Below are 20,458 nucleotides of genomic sequence, written 5' to 3' on the forward strand. Positions count from 1 at the left end.
GTGGCTTTTTCTTTTGTAATTTGGTTGAACATGAAATATATTTTTACTTTATACCAATCTTGTATTGACTTTACCTGCTGTAGTCTGCTGACTGGTTTGTTCTTTTCCAGAGAACAAACCCGTTGTTATTTATCTTGTGAGTTTCCCTTCCCATATCTATTGCTCCGTTTCAGACTCCGTCTCACTACACTCATATCAGCCATAATGCATCTGACTGCCTTTCACTGCTCTGCCAAGAACAGGAAGAGGAGGGCTGACTGATTCAAAATGGGGCGCTGATGCAGATGCCTCATTTGAGTCCTTAGCACCTGGACTGTTATTATGAACAAAGTGAACTGCTGCTTGGTGAGAGGTCAAGCTGAATCCTGAAACATTGAGTTGGTTTGCATTTGTCTAACATACAGAGAATAATTATTTTTTAAAGAGAAATCCTGTTGAATCTTTTAAATACATGCCAGTAATTTATTTTCTGTAAAAAGAGGATTATTCAAAGCCAATATTCAAGGCTTTGAATATTGTTCAAAGCCTTGAACAATATTTAACTTAAGCTTGTTCTCATATAGGTGTTCCTGTATCTGGTTGTCGAAAACATTCTTAAAAGTTAAAGTTGCCTAAATCTAAATCAACAAGAGGCTTTCCTTTTTTTGTTTGTTTTTTGGTGGTTCTTAAACGTTCACCTCCTCACATGCAGCAATATTTCCTCTGGGTGGAACTCTGTAGTGCATCTGCAGTTCATTTGAGGTTTTAGTTTGATTTACTGCCACAGAGAGACTCGGGTGAGAGCTGCACTGACAGGAAAACACTGAGCTGCAGCGAAAAAGATGAGGAAGTTGGAAAAAAATTGTTCAGCTTCAGTTTGATTGGGGAGTTTGAATTTTCAAAAGCGCCTTTCTTCCTCTTATTGTTAGTTTTTGTTGCGCTAGCAACAGGTGCAAATAGTCATAATATGCATGAACAAGATAACTGCTTTGAGCAGTGTGTAGAATAGATTTGCACAGACAAGCAACAGTTTACCTTAGAAAAGTTGGAGACGAAATTAAGCTAAGCCCATTTTTCTCTTAACGTCACCTAAATCCTATCGCAATTAACTGAATAATTTAAAGTAATTATTTTTTTATCCGTAGTATTTCCTCTAAAAAGAATGTCATTTTGAATGTTTTCGACAAAATCTGCCATTTTGATCGACTGTAATATGACACCAGTAAGCAAAAGTCGTGACTGTCTCCAAACCAATCCCAACTAATTTAAAATCCACCAGTAACCAATCAGAGCGCAGACCCGTTTGAAATGAAGGCTGAGCCACCCAATCGTAAAGCTTCGCGCCTTCCTGGTCACTGGTGGGTTTTGCCCGGTGAGGGAGGGAGAACGAGCTCTACGTCAAACGTTAGCAAAGTTCGTTTTTTTAAATATTAATCTTAATTCATTAATTCAGCGTTGTTGGGTGGATTATCTCTCACATTTACTCAGTGGAATTATTCGTGCAGTATAAGGTAAGTGCTTCTACATGATGCGTTTACTTGTGTTGGAGAATTTCCAGCCTCTTTACGCCTCTCTTTGTTGGCTAACGGGGGCTTAGCCAGTGCTATCCCCAAGCTGCTGCTAAAGGTAAACTGGGCTCAGACTAATTTCTGGAACCACATAATATTTTTACCAAAAGCATTATTAACACATATTGAATTCATTGCCTGCCTGTATGCTTACCTCTTAAATGCATTACATTTTACTGTCCAATAATTTTGGTCAGTTTTGGATGGGGCGGAGTTATCAGTTAGCTACACTAGTAAACGTTATTTTGCCAACATTGAGATTAATATACGCAATCATGCAGCGCGCAGGAATTAGATTGCGCCCGCCTTGTCAAATGGCAACTTTAACATACTTGAAGAAATAATACCCGCTCTCTTGGCTTTCATGTTACAAGGGTGTCATGCATTCGATTATTCCATTCCTTTTCATAAATTAGTCTCTTTATTCAGTGTAAATTGATAGGCGCGCAGGCTTTGTCTGTTTGGCGGATGCGTCGGGGTTTCTTCGGCAGCCGTATTTGAATGCATGACGTTTTCCCTCCTTTCCGTTTTGTTGCTTGTAGCTGCAGCAGGATTCTCTGAAAGCAAAGCCAACGCACGGCGGATTTTGTTAAAGCAACAGTTCATGTTTTTATTTTTTACATTTTCTAAACCAGGTTGTTGTATTATTAGTGGCTTATTAAGGCATCGCTAGTAACCAAACGAGGCTGAAGGCCAAAACTATAAAATACAAGGCAGGCGTTTAAGCCCATACACTTGGGTGTTTGCCAAGTGTTATTTATAATAATTTATTATTTATTTAATAAATAAGTACTTTTTTTCTCCAGGAAAGCTCACTTTGTATTTCTGTTCTAGCCTCAAAGCGAAAGCGTAAACCAGGTTTCCCCTCTGAGTTGGAGAAAACACGACTGTAGGGCGAATGCAAAAAGTCCATGTTCCAGATGTGGGTGGGGGTCTTAACTTTTTTTATTATTTGAAACTCCACCCTCTGGTGAGAGCCGTGTCTCTTCTCATAAATTGGCTGGCAGTCCATCATCAGTCAGGATCTGGCCTTCCACATTCCACATGGACCGGAGCCAGCAGACCTGAGGACCAGAGCAGAGGCCGGCTTTGGGTGTGTCGTTTTTTAAACGAGCTTTCGTGTTTTTTACAGGATGCTATTATTGAGGCCAAAGTAACCAGTGAATCTGGGGCTGATTGGGAACATGCGACTTAAATATATCTTATTATAGGATTGCGTTTCTGGTTTGTTTAAGGAATTTTGAAGCTTTTCAATTGTTCTCTGACTGTAGATTAGCTAGAAGAAACGGTTTTTGTCAGAAACCTACAATCTGGGTTGTTGTAAAGCAGCTTCTACAGGTTCTTGTCTTGTAGTAAAGTAGAGATTGTGTGAACCACTGGAATGTTCAGCTGACAGCAGGCTGTGCCTCCAAGTAAAAAAAAAAAAACTTTAATTGAACTTAAAAACTCAGACTAGTTGAACCCAATATTTTTGTCTTTTTTGTTTAAATCCCTGTTGCTAAGGCTGAATGTTGCTGAATAATATTTTTTCTTATTTTTACAACGTGACTTTTGCAGTTTATAGCTTAGAGGATCAATAGCTTCGTTTTCAATGCATATGCGCAAGTCTTTGTCTATTCCGCTAATGTTATTAAAAAAAATCCAATTTTGCAATTGCAGTGTTTCTATTAAATAAATGAATTAAAATCACAATTGAATAACCTTGTTCACACAATAAGTCATTAAAAAACATGGCAGCCAACGACTGATGTAAACAGTTTACATAAGATGTATTCATAATTCAGCCATATTGTAGTCGGAGAGTTTACAGAAAAGCAATTGATTCAATACGTTCAAATGACGCACAACTTTTTATGAGATGCTGTGAGAGTTCTGGTGGAGCAGGCTGCACAATGTTCTAAAAAACCAAGAATAAATCATCTTCCTCCTAAATTCTGTTGTCTTTCATATTGTAGTTTTCGCCAGTAGTAACATCTGGCAGTACATCACGCGACTCGTGTGATTTGGGGGCGACGGGTGTTTCCGTTTCATTTTGCGAATTACATCTATTTCTATTTTATTTTTATAGAAAAATAAAATTGTATGTATGTCATTGGCAATAATTTTCCACTTGTGATTGTTGTCAAACTCAGTACCAGGAATCACAGACCTGCTATCTCTGAGCATCGCTTGGTTTCCTCTCATTCCTGCCTTCTCTGTTGTGTCTTTTCCTCGTGGCCTGACTTGAATGGAGAGCTTCTGGGTAAACCTAGTGGGGACAGGCCTGTCAGCAGTTCTGCTGTACTGTGCTGGTGTTCCCACACACCCTGTCCCTCTGCTCTGTAATGTCATTATGCTGACGTTGCTCGGCCCATCCCTTTGTGTACAGTGGTTGGCTCTACAGTATCATTCTGTTCCAATTGTGTTCTAATGGAGGTTTGTCCACTTGAAACACTTTGACCTGTATGTGTAGCCGATCGATCGGCCGATCACGGTCTCTTGTTGCCGATCACACAAACCGATCACCTGCATCTCATTTCGTAGCCTGTCTGTGCAGCTGGTCTCCTCTTTCCTTCACACGGCGCAAACGCGCAGCAACAAATCCTAAGCGATGTGGAACTATAACGCACTGAGTGACTGCAGAAGTTTGCGTGTTGCAGCGGAAAATTGAAGCACGTGGGGTGAAGCACGTCAAAATGCATCAACACGATGAATCTAATATGGCATAAAAACAATGCCATACTTGAGGAGTTTGGCTACATCGAGGCTCACTGCAGTAAAAAAGACATATGGAGGATCAGATAGCAGGTAAAGCAGCACACAGCTACAAACACTCACCCGGATTAGCATGACGGTCAGAAAGCTAAACAAATAACCCGCAAAATTATTTAAGTCTTCGAGCTGCGATGTAAGACGCTGGTTCTGCTCTCGCTGTTGAACCGCTGCTATGCGCTACAGGTAGTAATATTTCACAGACGGAGCGCCGCTTCTGCTCCACCTGGTAGTGACTCTCACACCAAACCTCTGCTTAAAGCTGCAGCATCTAACTTACAAAAATACATTTTACATACGTATTAAAACTTTCGCTGTCCTAACATGAGACAGATAATCTCTAAAAAAAATAATCGATCTCCTACCTGTTCTGCATAATTACTCCACTCAATCAGAAACAGCCACTCAGAACTAGCAGTAATCAGCTAGCCGCCATGTTATCAGGAAGATTCCATTCAGTAACTCAGGATTGTTTATTGTAATGGAACCTGTATTTGCCTTTGAATGTTAAGTTTTATACTTGAATTTTTTGACAATGTTGAGAGGTTTTATTTTGACTCTTTGCATTATTTAGCCTCTTCAGAGCCTTCATATGTTATCAGTCTGTTAAAGATAGTATTACTGATAGCAGTACAATTTGCACAATGCCTGTTTTTTTTCTTGGAAAAAGTTATTAAAAACAAATTTTTGTCTAAATTAAGGTGAATTCATGGTAGTGCTTTTGATTAAAAAAATAATTATGTGATCGGTATCAGTAATCGGCCCTCATGGGTGATTGGAATCGCTATCGGCAGGAAAAATCCTGATCGGCACATCTCTAATGTGTAGTGTAGTTCAGATTTGCTAACAGTGTTGTGGTTTCAATCTACCACAACGGGCTCCAACCCAACAGCAGAAGGGGTTTAGAGGTTGGTTAAAATGGCGGCTTTGTAGTCTGTTTAGGATATAAAGGACTTCAGCTTGCTCCACCACATCTGATGGGTGTAGAAGGATTTCCTCCATGGGTTTCAGTGTATCAGACAGTGTGTGACAATGTTTTTAGTTTGAAATACTTGATGAGTAGATGGCACCATTTCCGCCTGTGGTATAGAAGCCTTGTGATGGGTTCAGCTCCCATGTTGAAGACCATTTTCTCTGATACTGTACTATAATCCTTGGCTTTATGCCTTTCTGCTCTGCAGTTACTGAAATAGTCACATGATGATCCGTGTCATTGCTGTTTTTTGCATTCCCTTAAATAGAAGGTATTGAGTTAAGTTGATGTTGATGCTAATCTATTAATTTAAAATTAAGTACGGTAGTTGTTGAGTCCTGGTGAAAGTGACAGTCTTAACACATTTTAATTCATCATTCCTACTCACTTCTGCATTACAGAATTTCAGAAACACAATTACTCCTAATGCTGCTTTTAGGGATTGGCGGTTGTCAAGGAGTTTATCAAAAAATAATTATTGTGATTGTGAGAATTATAAACTAACATATTTTTGTTGCTAATTTCCAAACTCCCTCTTGTCATTGTTGCTTATGGTGATTTAACTATTTTCTCATCTGTTGGTCAGTGAGGGGGGGAAAAGACAACATTCAATATCAATAATAAAACAAATTAAATCATGTATCCTACTCATACAAAGCATAAGGCAATTGTATGCTTATTTTATGGCAGTTTTCAAATGAAATCTCATCAATTATTTGTTGTTTTTTTCTGTTTTGTATTGGAAAGTGTATCTTAGAACTGGGGTCTTATTTGAAACTGTGATAATTAGCAACATTCTCCAGTACAGAAAAAAGTGATTTTTTTATGTCCATACTGAGTCTACTTGATGCAGGTATTGTGGTAAAATTGCATTACATAATGTAACAAAGTAACCCGGTGACAGAAATGGGCACTGATAATGGTTACGTTTTATTTTTATTTATATTTATATTTTTAAAGCTTCTCAACATTATCACCGTAAAAGGAGAAATTTCAAGTCCACATCAACCGTTAATAACTACCATTTTAATACTGGGATTATTGGAGTTATTTTTATGTTGTCAGCATAATTTATCTTTTTAGTGATGCAAATAACTAGATGACTTTCTATATCATCACTGGAAATTTTCTGTAAGACCTGGCTGGTCTAATTAAAGACCACAGTAGGAAACCAGGAACAACTCCATAAATGAGAGATGCATTGTGATGAGGCTTGTTAATCATATTAAATGAACCTTAATTTTAAGGATATTTTTTGGCTCTGTTGACCTTTACTTGAAAGAGAATTTACAGGACAGTGGGTTGTGGGGGGAAGACGTGACACCGCCACGGCCAAATACACCCTTTGAAAAAAAAAAAAAACCTTAAGGAGGTATAAAATATAGTAATTAGTAGAGATGTGCCGATCAGGTTTTTTCCTGCCGATACCGATCACATAATTATTTTTATTTATATTTTTTTATCATAAACACTACCAGTTACATTATTTGGAAAAAGGAACCACAAATTCACCTTAATTTAAACAAAAACTTGTTTTTAATAACTTTTTCCAAGAAGAAAACTAAACAAAACGGGCATTGTGCAAATTGTACTGCTATCGGTAATACTATAACAGACTGATAACATATGAAGGCTCTGAAGAGGCTAAATAATGCAAAGAGCCAAAACTTAACATTCAAAGGCAAATACAGGATCCATTACAATAAATAATCCTGAGTTACTGAATGAAAACTTCCTGATAGCATGGCGGCTAGATGATTACTGCTAGTTCTGATTGGCTGTTTCTGACCGAGTGGAGTAATTATGCAGAACAGGGAGGAGGTTGATCTGTAACATGATCTACTTCTTTAATCTCCAACAGAAAAGCAACACTTGCTGTTTCCTGAAGTTATCCTTAGTATTTATTCATTTTGTACAGATGCACTAATTGCAGATTTTTGGCCAATGACCTTTTTTTTTTTTTTTTTTTTTAAAGCCTGACTTACTGATTCCAATTTTGGCCAGTGCAGATTTACTTTTCTTTTCTTTCTTTCTTTTCTTTCTTTCTTGTTGGAAAACCTCGCTAAGTTGGCAACAGCAGGGTGACTATAGTTAACACATGCAGACCTGTTGGTCAGTCCTCTCTGTCAGGGAAACGGTGGCTGATTCTCAGATCAGATCACTGGATAAGATTGGTTTGTCATGAGAGGATCGACCGACTGCTGATCTCCCAAAATGAAAAAAATGGAGGCGGATTTATCAGCGCACCCAAGTTATTTTGATGAACAAATGTTCCACTTGTAGTTTGCCGACTGTGGTTTCAAAACATCACTACTATATTAAGAGCAGTGGTGGCGCTTCTTAAACTTCCACATACTGTAGATGTATTTGTTATTTATGACCATAAGTATTTCTCTGGATATTCCTAGACTCTCTTTTTAGGAACTGAAACCAAAGGAATGAAAATGATAAAAATGCTTTCTGATTTTGAAACCAATATGATGCAACAAGAAAACATTTAACCCACAGCGGTTGGGATGCTGCATGTTTGTCCAGTTGTCCTTCTGTACCTCCTCTTTCACTCCCCGCCCTGTTCCTCTGTGTCCTCCTGCTCTTCTCCAGTGGTCCATTACTGTGTTTCTCTCCTCCTCAGGTGGTTGACCATGCCTTCTCTGAAGTATCAAGCAGGGGACAAGGTGATGGGCCGCTGGCCCGGCAGCAGCCTGTACTACGAGGTCAAAGTGCTGGGCTACGATGCTAAGAGCCGCCTCTACACAGTCATCTACAAGGACGGCACAGAGCTGGAGCTCAAGGAGCAGGACATCATGGTACTGCCACTGTACTGACTCATCTCCATGATGTTTGGGGATCCACTTTTTTCACTACCGATACAATATCTGAGGTTTATTATCGGCTGATACAGAAAAACACTGCAGAACTGACTTAAGATGTTTCTTTTTTTAAACAGACATAAATCTAGTAAAGATTTATTTGATAACTCTACACCAGCACAGCACATTTGCATACACCAACAGCTTCACCAGTTTGGTCAAACATGTAAAAACAACTTTTAATTTGTTCAGTCAGTGCAAGAAGGAGAATAACAGTCAATAGAAAATAAATAATAAAGAAACTGAAACTGACTAAAACATGTTGGCTACCTTTGGTCAAACATGTATGAATAAATTGCAACAAACTTTCCAAATGGTTCAGTAAGTGCAATTAGGAATTCTAAATGGAATGTAAAATAATAAAGCATAATGTCACTCATAGGACAAAGTATAGACTTAGACTGAATAGATCTGTTCTTCCAGGTAGGACACATTACGCATACCCAATCTAGAACTTTTTTCAATATCTATCAGATCAGTGCATCTGTAGTTTTAACAAATTTCCTCCTTCACACCGCCTCCTGATTTTGATATTACAGCTTTCTATATATCAATATATATAATTAATAATTTTTTTCTTCCAACAGAGTGTCACCAGCTTCCAGCAGCGCACTCGCTCGCGTTCCCGCTCCAACTCCCGTTCCCCCGGGCGCCGCCGCAGCCGCTCACGCTCCCCCGCTAGGACCACACGTCGCTCGTCATCACGTACCGCCGCCGCCGCTGCAGCCGCAGACAGCACACCGTCTTCAAGCGGGGATAAAAAGCTCAAGCAAGCAGCTGAAATCAAGATCAGTCCAATAGTAAGGCTTCTCAGACACGCTCACTGTCAAGTAACTAGGACCTTTTCTTCACCTCTGGAAATGTCCATGTGACTCTCTTGGATTTTGACCAAAGTTGCCTTCGTCCGTTCCTCACATTATCTTTTTTCCTCCCATTTTCTTTGTTCTTCTCGTCTCCATCGATCTCCCTCTGTTTTCTGATGGGCAGCAGCAGGAGAAAAAGCCAGTCGAGAACAATAGCAACAATAAACATGAAAAAGAGGAGAATAACACAGCTAGCAAAATCAATGAGGTGAGTTCTGGATTATATAGCAAAATACCTGGAACATCCATCTATTACCCAACACCCTTATCCCTAGTAGGGTCACAAAGGCTGCTGGTCTCTATCGCCAGTGGTCAACGGACAAAAGGCAAACTAGAACTTTTCCTTGGTTTTTATCAAACCAAGTTCCATCAACATACTGACAGCTGAGCTGCCAGAGCATGTCCAGACTGCCACATAAAAACAGAAGGGGATCAGTCTATGTAAAGACTCGGTCGTAAGACAGCTGATCAATTAATTAATCGTGTGCATTAATCACGATTAATCAATTATTAAATCATTACAAAAATGAACTGAGTTAATACATGAGTTCTAAATAGTAGAACAGTCAATTGTTATCAATTATTTTGGCGGTCAGCTGATTGAAACAGGATGTAGAAGGAGAAACATGGGCTCATTTCTCATGTTTTTGATGCTTTTGTATTCATCCTTGTTTTCCATTTGTTCATAGCAATTTAGTGTTGCTTCAGTTGTGAATATCTGCATATTCACGACTGAATATGCAGGACAGAACATGCGTTGCCACATTTTGTCCACAACAGTAAAGTAATTTCGGGGTTCTTCCTGTGCTCTGAGAGCCTTAATGCTGCAGCGCCGAGTAGGAGGACAGAGTGCAGCTCTTTTCAGAGATTACGTCAGTAAGAAACGGGAGATTAGCTCCATAGAGAACAGGGTTTCCCCCCAAAAATTTGCTAAACCCAGTTGTCGGGGCGCCAAGGCGGTCCACCGTGTGTTTGTATTAAAAGATGTTAAGTAGACTGGAAAAGAAAAAATATTGTTACGGGAAAATATTGCCAGTGAAATACTATTTAAACCCACAACTATAGAATCTTAAAACCAACAAATAAAAAAACACAGTTAAAATGAATGTCAGTTATTTGCGTTTGTGTTTAATCCTAATTAAGTCAGCAGCTCCATAAGGTCCCCCAGGGCTTTAGTTTCAAGGGACAAGTTTCTCAGATCTCCAACAGCCACGCACATTCACTCTGGCTAAGTAGACAAAGCATTTGGTATGGTTTGATTCTTCGTGTAACTGGAAAAATAATAGAAAAATAATAATAAAATAATATAAAACCAGCGTGATGCGTGACTACAAAGAGAGAGCGACAGCTCCTCACCGGGCTGAACCTGCATGATGAGGTTAGCGTTGGTTTGTTAACCACTAACGAACCAACGGTTCATTAGTGGTGTGATTGGTCCGCTCTGCCGGCTTAAAATGCATAAAGTATAAACCTATATTTTAGGAATAAATATCCTCCGCCAGTGAAAAGCTCAGAGCTACAGAGAACCTTGCAATCCGGCTTGATAAAAAAAATTAGGCATGTTTTTTCTTAAAAACAACAAGCAACGCTTAGCCTGGCAGGGGGGATATTAAAGCATGGTGGGCTGCCAGGCTTATAATACACTGAGGGAAACACTGGAGAAACGGCTAAAAAGGAGGAAGAAATTGCATCCAAAAAGTACAGAAACCTGTGGAAATAATAGTGAGTTTCAAAAACTTTCCCCACTGTGAATTAACCTGTTAATTTTTGATAGCTTTAGTGATAACCGTGGTGTAAAACAGGAGCCAAGGCAGCAGAGAGCCTGTACCTAACTCATGTTAATGCTGGCTATGCTTTGAGATGAGTGTGAGCTGCTGGAATGTCATGATGCGTGCAGGTTGATGGGGCCTTGTGAAGGCTTCGGTTGCTCCATCACATGGTGGAGCAGCACGCGGCTTTCATTTCTCTGCTTTGAAAAAAAACCCGATCCAGTAGCAGTGCACAAGTTCAGTAACTCTGTTATTACTGTAACAGCAGCAGGATGTCTCCTCCAAAGGCCTTTCTACCCCATACAGTTAGAACCCATCTGTATGAAGTTATGTATACATTTTTAGCACCCATGTTTCTAAGCAGAAACATGGGTTTCTATTTATATCAATCAAATTGTATTTGTACAGCACATTTCAGCAGCAAGGCATTTCAAAGTGCTTTATATCATAACTAACACAAAAAGTCATGCAACATAGAATCAACAATCAAAACATTACATTAAGTCAAGTGCCATCATAAAATTTGTAATTGATTACGTTTCAAATATAATTCTAAACAGGTGGGATTTTAGTCGAGGTTTAAAGGAAGTCAGTGTTTCAGCTGTTTTACAGTTTTCTGGAAATTTGTTCCAGATTTGTGGTGCATAGAAGCTGAATGCTGCTTCTCCTCGTTTGGTTCTGGTTCTGAGGATGCAGAGCAGAACCAGAGGGGTCTGGAAGGTTGATACAACAACAATATCAACTTCAACTTTCTTGAGGTTAGGAGTAGGCCTGCACGGTAACAAATTTTGCTGGATGATAAATTGTCCCAAAAGTTATCACGATAAACCATAGTATTTTTGTTTTGAGACCATTTTCAAGTAATAATAATGGAAGAACACATTCTTGCACATCAATAAACTTTAAATTCTGGTTAACATTTAACACCTGGAAGACATTTTAAATATGAAAAATTAAACAAAACAGAAACGACAAATAAAATAAATCATGAAGTCTTTGTAAACAAAACTGCTCTTCAAAATAAGGGTTATTTGAGACCAAATCACCAGACTGACTTTTACAATCCAGTTTTTAGTAGAAAAAGAGGAAACATTATTAAATATGCTAGTGAAAATTATGAGTTTGTTTTAATTTATCATGCAATTAACTGATTTTTTTTATTATTGTGGTATTCCTTGTTAGGAGTTGTCTAAGGATGCAAAGCTCACAGTGATCCTCTCTGGTTTCCCTCAGTCTGATGCTAAGGTAGAGTTGGACTCTGAGAAGAACCAGGGCCGCTACAACCTGCGCCGCAGGAAGGAAGATGGAGACTCCAAAGCAGCTGAAGCCAAGCCAGAGGAGAGAGAGAAGAGGGCGTCTGCTGCCCCCGTTGCTGCTGCCGCCGCTGCTGCCTCTACCCCACTGGACTTTGGAGGGAACATAGGTGAGCCACAGGAGAAACAGAAAATAAGTGCAGGTGTCCATGCAGAGGGAACTTCATTCAAACTGTGTGTCTGTCCCCAGGAGCCCTCTTGCTGATGCTCTTCCTGCCTGCCTGGGTTCTGTTTCTGGTCCTCCAGGTGAACCAGAAGGATCCCAGTCTGACAATCCTCCCTGCTCTGCCTCCACTTGAAACTTTCTGGGATCCTCAAGCTCTTGGCTTTGTCGTCATCTGGATTTTCTTCCAGGCTCTACTCTACACTTTGCCTTTTGGGAAGGTGAGTGAGGATCAGGAGGTTTAATGATGTGAGAACACCACTGCTGGATGTAGTCCAGCGTCCATGTGAACCAGCACATGACTTGGAGGAAGGCAGAGATTGGATTAGTGGTCAGGAGGAAGGCTTGATGAGAGGCTCCACAGGAGGAATGGAAGCTCTCATGCTGACATCTTAGGAGCTCAGAAGGCTCTGTCCTGCTCCCATCCTGTAGGCACAATCTTGCTAAATCAGATTTTAGATGATAATCCACTTCTGATCATGTCACATTTAAAGGGGCAGTGTTCTGTAAAATAATCTTTTTTTTTCTTTTTCTTTCATAATTTGCCATGTTATAATGTTATTTCCTCACCAAAAACATACCTAGAGTGTTGCTTTGATTATTTTATGCATGTTTGACAAATCCTTTAAACTCCATGGCAACCATTCAGCTCTGCAAAATGCCTGGTGGGCCCAAACATGCCTTTGAAGACGACGCTCCTCATCGGAGCTGCAGCTTCTAAGCTTCTGCCTCACGGAACAGCTCTCTCATACGTAGCTCCTTCAGACTAGCAGCAGCAGTTAGCAAACACCTCATGGAAATGCTGAGCTCATTATAGCCTGTTAAAGGGTTAATAGAGGAGCCATGTTGTGATGACTTACTGAAGATGGAGTTTCAGAAAGACCAGGAGTTTTTAAAGAGACAGAGGCCCAATTTCAAGGCATTGAATTACATAAAATTTATTTTGTCATATTTTATATATAATATATAGCATTTTTATAACTGAAGTTGACATAGTTACTTTATTGTGCTATAAAATAGCACTATATGCCTGTAAACTACATATATACTACCCCTTTATTATACATGCCTATCTTCTGTTTTTACTGTCTAATGATTCTTCTCTCTGCTATCTTATTTCAATTTGTTTCCTTTTCCTCTGTTTCTGTAGCTGAGTGAAGGAGTTCTGCTGAGGTCTGGCAGAAGGCTCACATATAGAACCAATGGTAAGACTTCGCTGATCACTCTGTCACTGAGCCTGTTCTGTTCTCACCTTAGATGGATTTCATGTTTTTATTTGATCTCTGACTGAACTGTGACACACTGAAGAGGCTTTTTCACTGAGCTCCAGATGTTCATCATCATCATAGGTTTTAGTAACATTCACTTTTTGTTCAAGTTGTGTATTTGATTTGATACCCCTAATTAAAGGACTCTTTACAGTTCAATAATTGTTGGCCAATGTATTCCAGGTGTTATGAACTTGCATTTGTCATGCTAATGTAATGTTTAGCCAGTCAGTCTCATAGCAGCAGATGTTCACACCGACACAAAGGGCACAGAGTGATAGGAGCTCCTGCCCAGTTTTGGCCTCTCTCAATACGTAATAAATCATCAAATCACATCATAAATTAAAACGAGCTCAGTAATTTCCATTTGCACAATATATAGTTTTTCTGTTTTCTCTCTTTTTACCAAAAACTGGATGATAAAACTCTCCAGTCTGATGCTTTGGTCTCAATCAAGCCTTTTTTTGCAGGACAATTTTGATGACAGAAACTTCATAATTTATTTTATCTGTTAATATTGTTGTTTTGTTTATTTATTTTGGATATTTAAAATGTCTTCCAGTTCCAGTGTTAAATGTTCGCTAGAATTGAACGTTTATTGATCTGTGAGAGTATTTTCTTGCGTTATGTCATCAGCATTATGTTATTTGAAAATTGTCTCAAAACAACAATGTTATTGTTTATCACAATAACTTCTGGGACAATTTATCGTTGTGTGCAGGTTTCTTTGCCTTTGTGGTCAGTGCTGCAGTGGTGGCAGCAGCAGTGTACCAGGGAGCTGACCTCACCTACATCCACAGCCACTTCCTGCAGCTGACCTCCGCCTCCTTCCTGGTGTCTTTGCTGCTTAGTGTCTACCTGTATGTCCGCTCCCGCTCCGCAGCCCCTGATGAGCGGGCTCTAGGAGGAAACTCAGGTGAGACGCATCACAAATCAGCCGTGCTCTGCCTCCGTGCGCTGTGCTGTCTCCTCATTTTAACGGCGCCTGCTGCCATCTGCTTTGACTCTCCAGGAAAGCTGATCTATGACTTCTTTAAAGGCCGTGAGCTGAATCCTCGCATCAAAGAGTTTGACCTGAAGTTCTTCTGTGAAATGCGTCCTGGGCTCATCGGCTGGGTGAGTGCTGATGGCATGTCTGAGGATCATCATGCAAAGTGGGAAAGTAAGGCCAAACATCACCCCCAGGGGGCGCCACATGGCTCAGTGGCAGAGCAGGTTCACCATACGCAGAGGCTGCATGTCTTCTCTCTCTCTCTCTCTCTCTCTCTCTCTCTCTCTCTCTGCCTTTCTTCTTCTTAATGTACTGTTGAATCAACACCTTAGTACTGTTGGAAAACAGCACCCCCTGCTGGGTTTAGAGTTTTATTATTTTTAAATGGTTTATTTTACACTTAATCTGTGGCTATGAGATGCTTACAGTAAATCTAGTGAGTTGACTGTTTCATGGAAAGGCTCACTGAGTGATATTAACTAAACTGTGTTAACATTAACATTTAACAAATCATCGCTTTCATTTAAAACCATCGATTTGTTTATCCTTCTTGTAAAATATTACAATGTAGTAATTATCAGATTTAACACTAAATTTATGAAGCAGTTGGTAACACGGTTGCCTAGAAACAAAAAGGTCCTGAAGCCTTTCTTGCTCCACTTTTGAAAGCTCCACTTGGGCACTCAGGCAACAACAAAACATGACTGAGTTAATTGGTCTCTCTGAATTTTCCTTGGCCGTGTGTGTGTGTGCGTGTGCGTGCGTGCGTGCGTGCGACTTAAACAGTGTCAGCTGATGCTGCATTAGCGTCCACACGACTAGTATCTCTAGACAGCAGAATTTGAATATAATCAAATCAGGAGGAAACTGGTCAGTTTGTCTCTTTCTGTAACTTTCACATTAAAGATCTTGGAATAAAGGAGCATTTAAAAACAACAGGGCCTGTATTCTTATGTATTCACAGAGAAACCCAAGACTAAATGCAACTGGTTCTGACATCATTATAGTAAAAGTCGTAGCGTTTCTGGACGTTTGTTCCATTGACTGATGTGACTTTTCCTGCTTAGTGTCTGATCAACGTTGCCATGGCGCTGGCTGAGATGAAGCAGCAGAAGCTGGGCGCTCCATCATACTCCATGATCCTGGTCAACGTCTTCCAGCTCATCTACGTGGTGGACGGCTTGTGGAACGAGGTTCACTCAGCTCACTGCCAACATTCCCAGAAATGTCCCTTCTGTCAGCTGAAACGTGACTGAGCCAGTGTTTCTCCTCCAGGAGGCCATCCTGACCACCATGGACCTGATGCATGATGGCTTCGGCTACATGCTGGCCTTTGGAGATCTGGTGTGGGTTCCCTTCACTTACACCCTGCAGGCTAACTACCTGGTTAGCCACCCCAACCCGCTCAGCCTCCCAGTGCTCACTGCCATCGTTGTACTCAAACGTGAGTAGTATCATAGCAACCAGCTAATTATTTTAATTATCACAACACCACAAAACATTGTGATAAAACTTTAAGTCCGTATAGCCCACATCTGTTAACTTCATGTTAATATAGTTTTAGATATGTTCTGAACTATATCTGTTTTAGATCAGATATAGTTTTGTAAACATTTTATGTCACCAGCACTTTGATACAGGCCTCTTAAAATAGCTATTTCTGACCACATCTAGTTTTTATTTATTTACTGTATTTACTTTTATTTATGAAATTGTAATGTTTTTGTACCTTCCATGGATGGAAATTAGCATTTTGCTCAATTCACTATATTGATAAGAGTATTATACATTCATTAATATGCACTGTCCCATTTAAAGAAAATCATCCTGATGATGCAGTTATCAATATATTATGTAAAAATGGTCTCCAAGCAGAAATATTCACATTTATCGCGTTAACTACTGTGACGATTTACCATCCAGCAGAATCGGTCGTCATGACAGTCTGTCTCTGTGTTTCAGTTGTTGGCTTCTACATATTCAGGAAATCAAACTCTGAGAAAAACGCCTTCAGGAGGAACCCAGCGGACCCCAGACTGTCCCGTAAGTTCAGCCCAGGCTCTGGGACGTCCTTTGGACGCTGTCTTCCTCTGGCTGTCACAGAAAAACTTCAGTGTCCTCTCTCCTGATGTGTCCAGATTTGAAAACCATCCCCACAGCTATAGGAAAGAGCTTGCTGGTGTCCGGCTGGTGGGGGGTGGTCCGCCATCCCAACTACCTGGGAGACCTCATCATGGCTCTGGCCTGGTCCCTACCGTGTGGTGAGTGGACCTCACCTCCTTTAGCACAAACATTCAGGCTCCAAAGGCCCAAAATGACACGGCTAAACCTGGAACGTTTAACCTAAAGATGGCTGAAGGTTGTGTGTGTGTGTTTGTGTGAGTGAGTGAGAGAGAGAGAGATAAAGTGAAACCACATAAAGCATCTTTAGTTGTAGTTTTCTGCACTAAAATTTTTAATTGTACATTATCTATTATAATTAGATCCAGTATGTAATGTTTGAGTTTGCCTGCTTTAGTAATTAGGGATGCACCATATATCAGCACTAATATCAGTATTTATTTTTTTTTTTACATATTGATATTCTGATAAATAAAACTGGTTGTTGATGAAAATTGATATCAGCAACTAATATTTATTTCTATTTTGTTGCCTTTTGTTTTTGGAGGAGTAGGTCCAACTTCTCCCCTTGTCATTTCTATATTCTTTGCACGAAATGTTAAATAAATATTAATGTTTCCACATATCATCTCCCGAAGCTGTACTTCGGGTTGCGCCGTTTTAGCTGTTTGGGATTCCCATTCTTAATTTCCCTTCAGAAAGCGCAGAGGAGAATCCGTGCCTTCTGATTGGCTACCTGCCACATTCAGCGTTAAGCTCCGAGTCAGGAAAATCCCCTGATTTAGAACGGAGCGGCCACGACGATCTAAATCACACTGCAGGATGACAGCGACAATCTTAGATCGGCCATCGATCTAAGATTATCTTAGGAGGAAAATGGGGGCAAAAAATCGTGTAGTGTGAACTATTGCATTAGGTAGTGGGATGTGCCCATCTTCTCGATTTAAATCTAGTGATTACTGAAGGGCAATATAGTATACAGACTTCATAATCTGCACTCTTTTGGTTGAATGCAGTATTTATTTCCACTTTAGCTTTATCTTGTTTACTTTTTATTCAAGTACGTTTTTTGTTAATGGAGACTGAGTATCAATTTTATTTTTGGTTGTTTTGTTCCAGTGTTATGTGTTCTTTTGAAAATAAAGTGTATCTATCTATGGCCTGCATTATTAGTCATTTCCATTAAATCAGTGTCAAAAGGTATTGAAACAATATTATCGTTTATTGCAATAATTTTTTAGACAATTAATCTCTCAGCAAAATTTGTTATCGTGACAGACCTAGTAGCTACATTTTTTTAATGAAAGTAATGGAATGAGGCCTCTGGAAAGTTGAGTTGGGAAAAGTGGAAGTTTTCCATGAAAGATGTGTAGGAATTGGGGAAGCACTGATTTCTCAGCCACGATTTCCTTCAGTTCAGATGATTGGTGGCCGCCCAATACTTGCCGCATAAAACTGATCTGACCCTCAAATGATCCAGGTTTAGGTTGTTTTGTGATTTTGTAAAAACAGAATATTTCTGTGCATTGCATTTTTGGTAAGCTAAAAAACAGTCTATAGTCTAAGCTGTTCAAGTTTTGTTTTTAAAATGTAAATGTAGTTAATTTAGTAGTTTGGACAGCTTTGCTTTAAATTTTTCATGTATATTTCAGAGTACCATGTGCAGCTGAAACAAGTTTGTATTGTTTCACAGATATTGGTCAATGATATTCAATAAAATAACATTGGAAAATTGAAGGTTTATTATGACTTTGCAACACCTGACAGTATCACTTTTTTTTTTTTTTTTAAATCAATATTTGTCAAAATCAGAATCCACTGGCCAGAAAACGGCAATCCGTTCACCGCTAGTGTGAACCAGTCAGTGAAATCATACACTAATAGAGTCAAATATTCATAAATAAAAATAAATCATAAATATTTGTCAATAAATATAAAACCACTCAGAATGGCTCGGTATGAACAAATGAGAGCCTACTCCAGGTGATGTATCATGTTGTGCCCTTCCTGTCTGCAGGTTTCAGCCACCTGCTGCCCTGGTACTACATCATCTACTTCTTCATCCTCCTGGTGCACAGAGCCTCCCGCGACATGACCACGTGCCGACGGAAGTACGGCTCGGCGTGGGACGAGTACTGCCGAACGGTGCGCTACCGGATCATTCCCGGCGTGTACTGAGGATCCGATCCGAGGTCTTCTCCTCCCAGCATCATGACCACCAGGACGCCCTCTGAGCGTCCCGGACCAACCGACCCACTGACTTTAGAACATTTTTAAATCTGGATTGAAGAAGCTTTGATTTTTTTATATATATATATAATGAATAGGAAAGAAAAGGACAATTATATTTTGGATTTTTTGAAGAACTGCCTTTTTAATAGAAAATAATTATAAAAAATGAAAACTTTAAAAAAGTTTACAAAAGAGGAGAAAATGAAAAGAAAAAGTAAGCGAATATCTCGTTAGGACGTACTGTATATTTTTGTATATACACATTTGTTTTTTATACTTCAGAGTAACATACCACATGCAGAACCTTCAGTCCTTTTTTTTTTAGAATTTCCCCGTAGCAGCCATTTTCACAGCTCAGCTTTTCTGAATACGTCTACTCTAAGCGGACATTCGTGTCATCAGCCTGTGTATGTTGTGAAGGACGGGACTGACTGCATCCCTCAATGATGATCTGTACAGTGGAACTGTGACTCATGTTAATACTCAGGACTCCAACGTAAATTAGGACATTTTTTTTTAGCTTCGTTTTGTTTCTAATCTATAGAAACCTAGTTTTAACTTGAGCGCGTCAGATAATTTTAGAGGTTTTATTAAAAAATGCACTAATGGGTTTTGTCTTGGTTCCAAAGTGTATTTGATTGGCATCGCTACCTCAGGTTCACTCATTGTTCTCCTCTCTCTGGGCCCTCCAGGTGGCACTGTGTTACTAGTGCAACACAAGTCAAACTCATCCGTTTTTAACAGTGACGTATGTCCTCATAGAGTCTGGATGGTGCTATTTATTATGAACTGAATTGGTTATAAAAACTCCTATAATGCCACTTATTCTCATTGATTGTACATATTTTAAGCTTTAATTTCCACACCAGGCCAGTGATGACTGAATGAAGTTCTTACTGTGACGACCTGCTATGCCCGGTAGCATTGAAACCTGTCCATTTCCAAACCTCAAAGTGTTTTTATGCATGTTCAGCTGTAGATCATCATTCAAGTAGCAGTACATCAGCTAAACTAAGTAGTTGGCTTTTTTTATGCTGTGCTGACTGAATATCTTGTAAATAATTTTTAATCATGTGATTTATTTTTTAAGAATAGAAGTGAGAATAGTATAATTGCAATGTTTCCAAGTAGCTATTTAATGTTGCTTTATTTTATTTTTTTTGCAATGTTTTGTTTTTTAATTTAATTTTGACCACTTCATTTATGTTTACACCCAGGCCTGCCAGGGTTCTGAATTCCACTCAGTTTGGAATTGGCTCAACCCTGTTTTGCTCCAAGTTAAAGCTGTGGTGAATCATGTTATAGTGGGAAGCAGTACAGCTGAACATCAACAGATCCAGTGGGGAAGAATCCAGAATAGCAGCTAGATGAAGCTTATCTGTGTAAATGTTGCAGCATCAAATAAAGATTTTCAGTATTTTCTTGTCCCACTTTGTGTGGCTTTATTTATTTACTTGCAGTTGTGAAAACAAAGCCTCTCTGGGTCTATTGAGAGTTGAGTTATTTGATTCAATATGATTCTATTCAAACTAAACTCGTATATTACGTTTTATTTGTTTTGATAATTGTGCTTTAAAACTTCATGTTTTTTTTATTA

At 39.4% G+C, this 20,458-nt stretch overlaps 1 protein-coding gene across 3 annotated transcripts; it reads left to right on the forward strand.

Moving 5' to 3' along the window:
• The first annotated feature begins 1,322 nt into the window (after positions 1 to 1,322).
• lbr (lamin B receptor) lies at positions 1,323 to 20,288 on the forward strand. Of its 3 annotated transcripts, none has more exons than XM_081602848.1 (14): positions 1,323 to 1,490; positions 7,904 to 8,078; positions 8,729 to 8,941; positions 9,129 to 9,212; positions 12,007 to 12,196; positions 12,277 to 12,470; positions 13,400 to 13,454; positions 14,239 to 14,433; positions 14,530 to 14,633; positions 15,576 to 15,701; positions 15,784 to 15,952; positions 16,471 to 16,551; positions 16,647 to 16,769; positions 18,647 to 20,288. In XM_081602848.1, the coding sequence occupies exons 2-14, from the start codon at positions 7,914 to 7,916 to the stop codon at positions 18,805 to 18,807; spliced, it is 1,860 nt and encodes a 619-aa protein (XP_081458974.1). In that variant the 5' UTR covers positions 1,323 to 1,490; positions 7,904 to 7,913; the 3' UTR covers positions 18,808 to 20,288. The 3 variants fall into 3 exon arrangements, with proteins under 3 accessions (XP_081458974.1, XP_081458976.1, XP_081458975.1); XM_081602850.1 differs by having other exon boundaries at positions 9,132 to 9,212; XM_081602849.1 differs by lacking the exon at positions 1,323 to 1,490 and adding an exon at positions 2,524 to 2,640.
• Positions 20,289 to 20,458: the final 170 nt, after the last annotated feature.

This window comes from Poecilia reticulata, chromosome 21 (assembly GCF_904066995.2).
Source record: "Poecilia reticulata chromosome 21, P_reticulata-male-v2, whole genome shotgun sequence".
Taxonomy (NCBI): Eukaryota; Metazoa; Chordata; class Actinopteri; order Cyprinodontiformes; family Poeciliidae; genus Poecilia; species Poecilia reticulata.

Excerpts from the sequence above, each read along its gene's own strand:
- lbr (XM_081602848.1), top strand. The coding sequence starts at position 7,914 with ATGCCTTCTCTGAAGTATCAAGCAGGGGACAAGGTGATGGGCCGCTGG. Across the intron at positions 15,702-15,783 it reads TGGACGGCTTGTGGAACGAG|GAGGCCATCCTGACCACCAT; the intron begins GTTCACTCAGCT and ends TTTCTCCTCCAG. Across the intron at positions 16,552-16,646 it reads AGCGGACCCCAGACTGTCCC|ATTTGAAAACCATCCCCACA; the intron begins GTAAGTTCAGCC and ends TGATGTGTCCAG.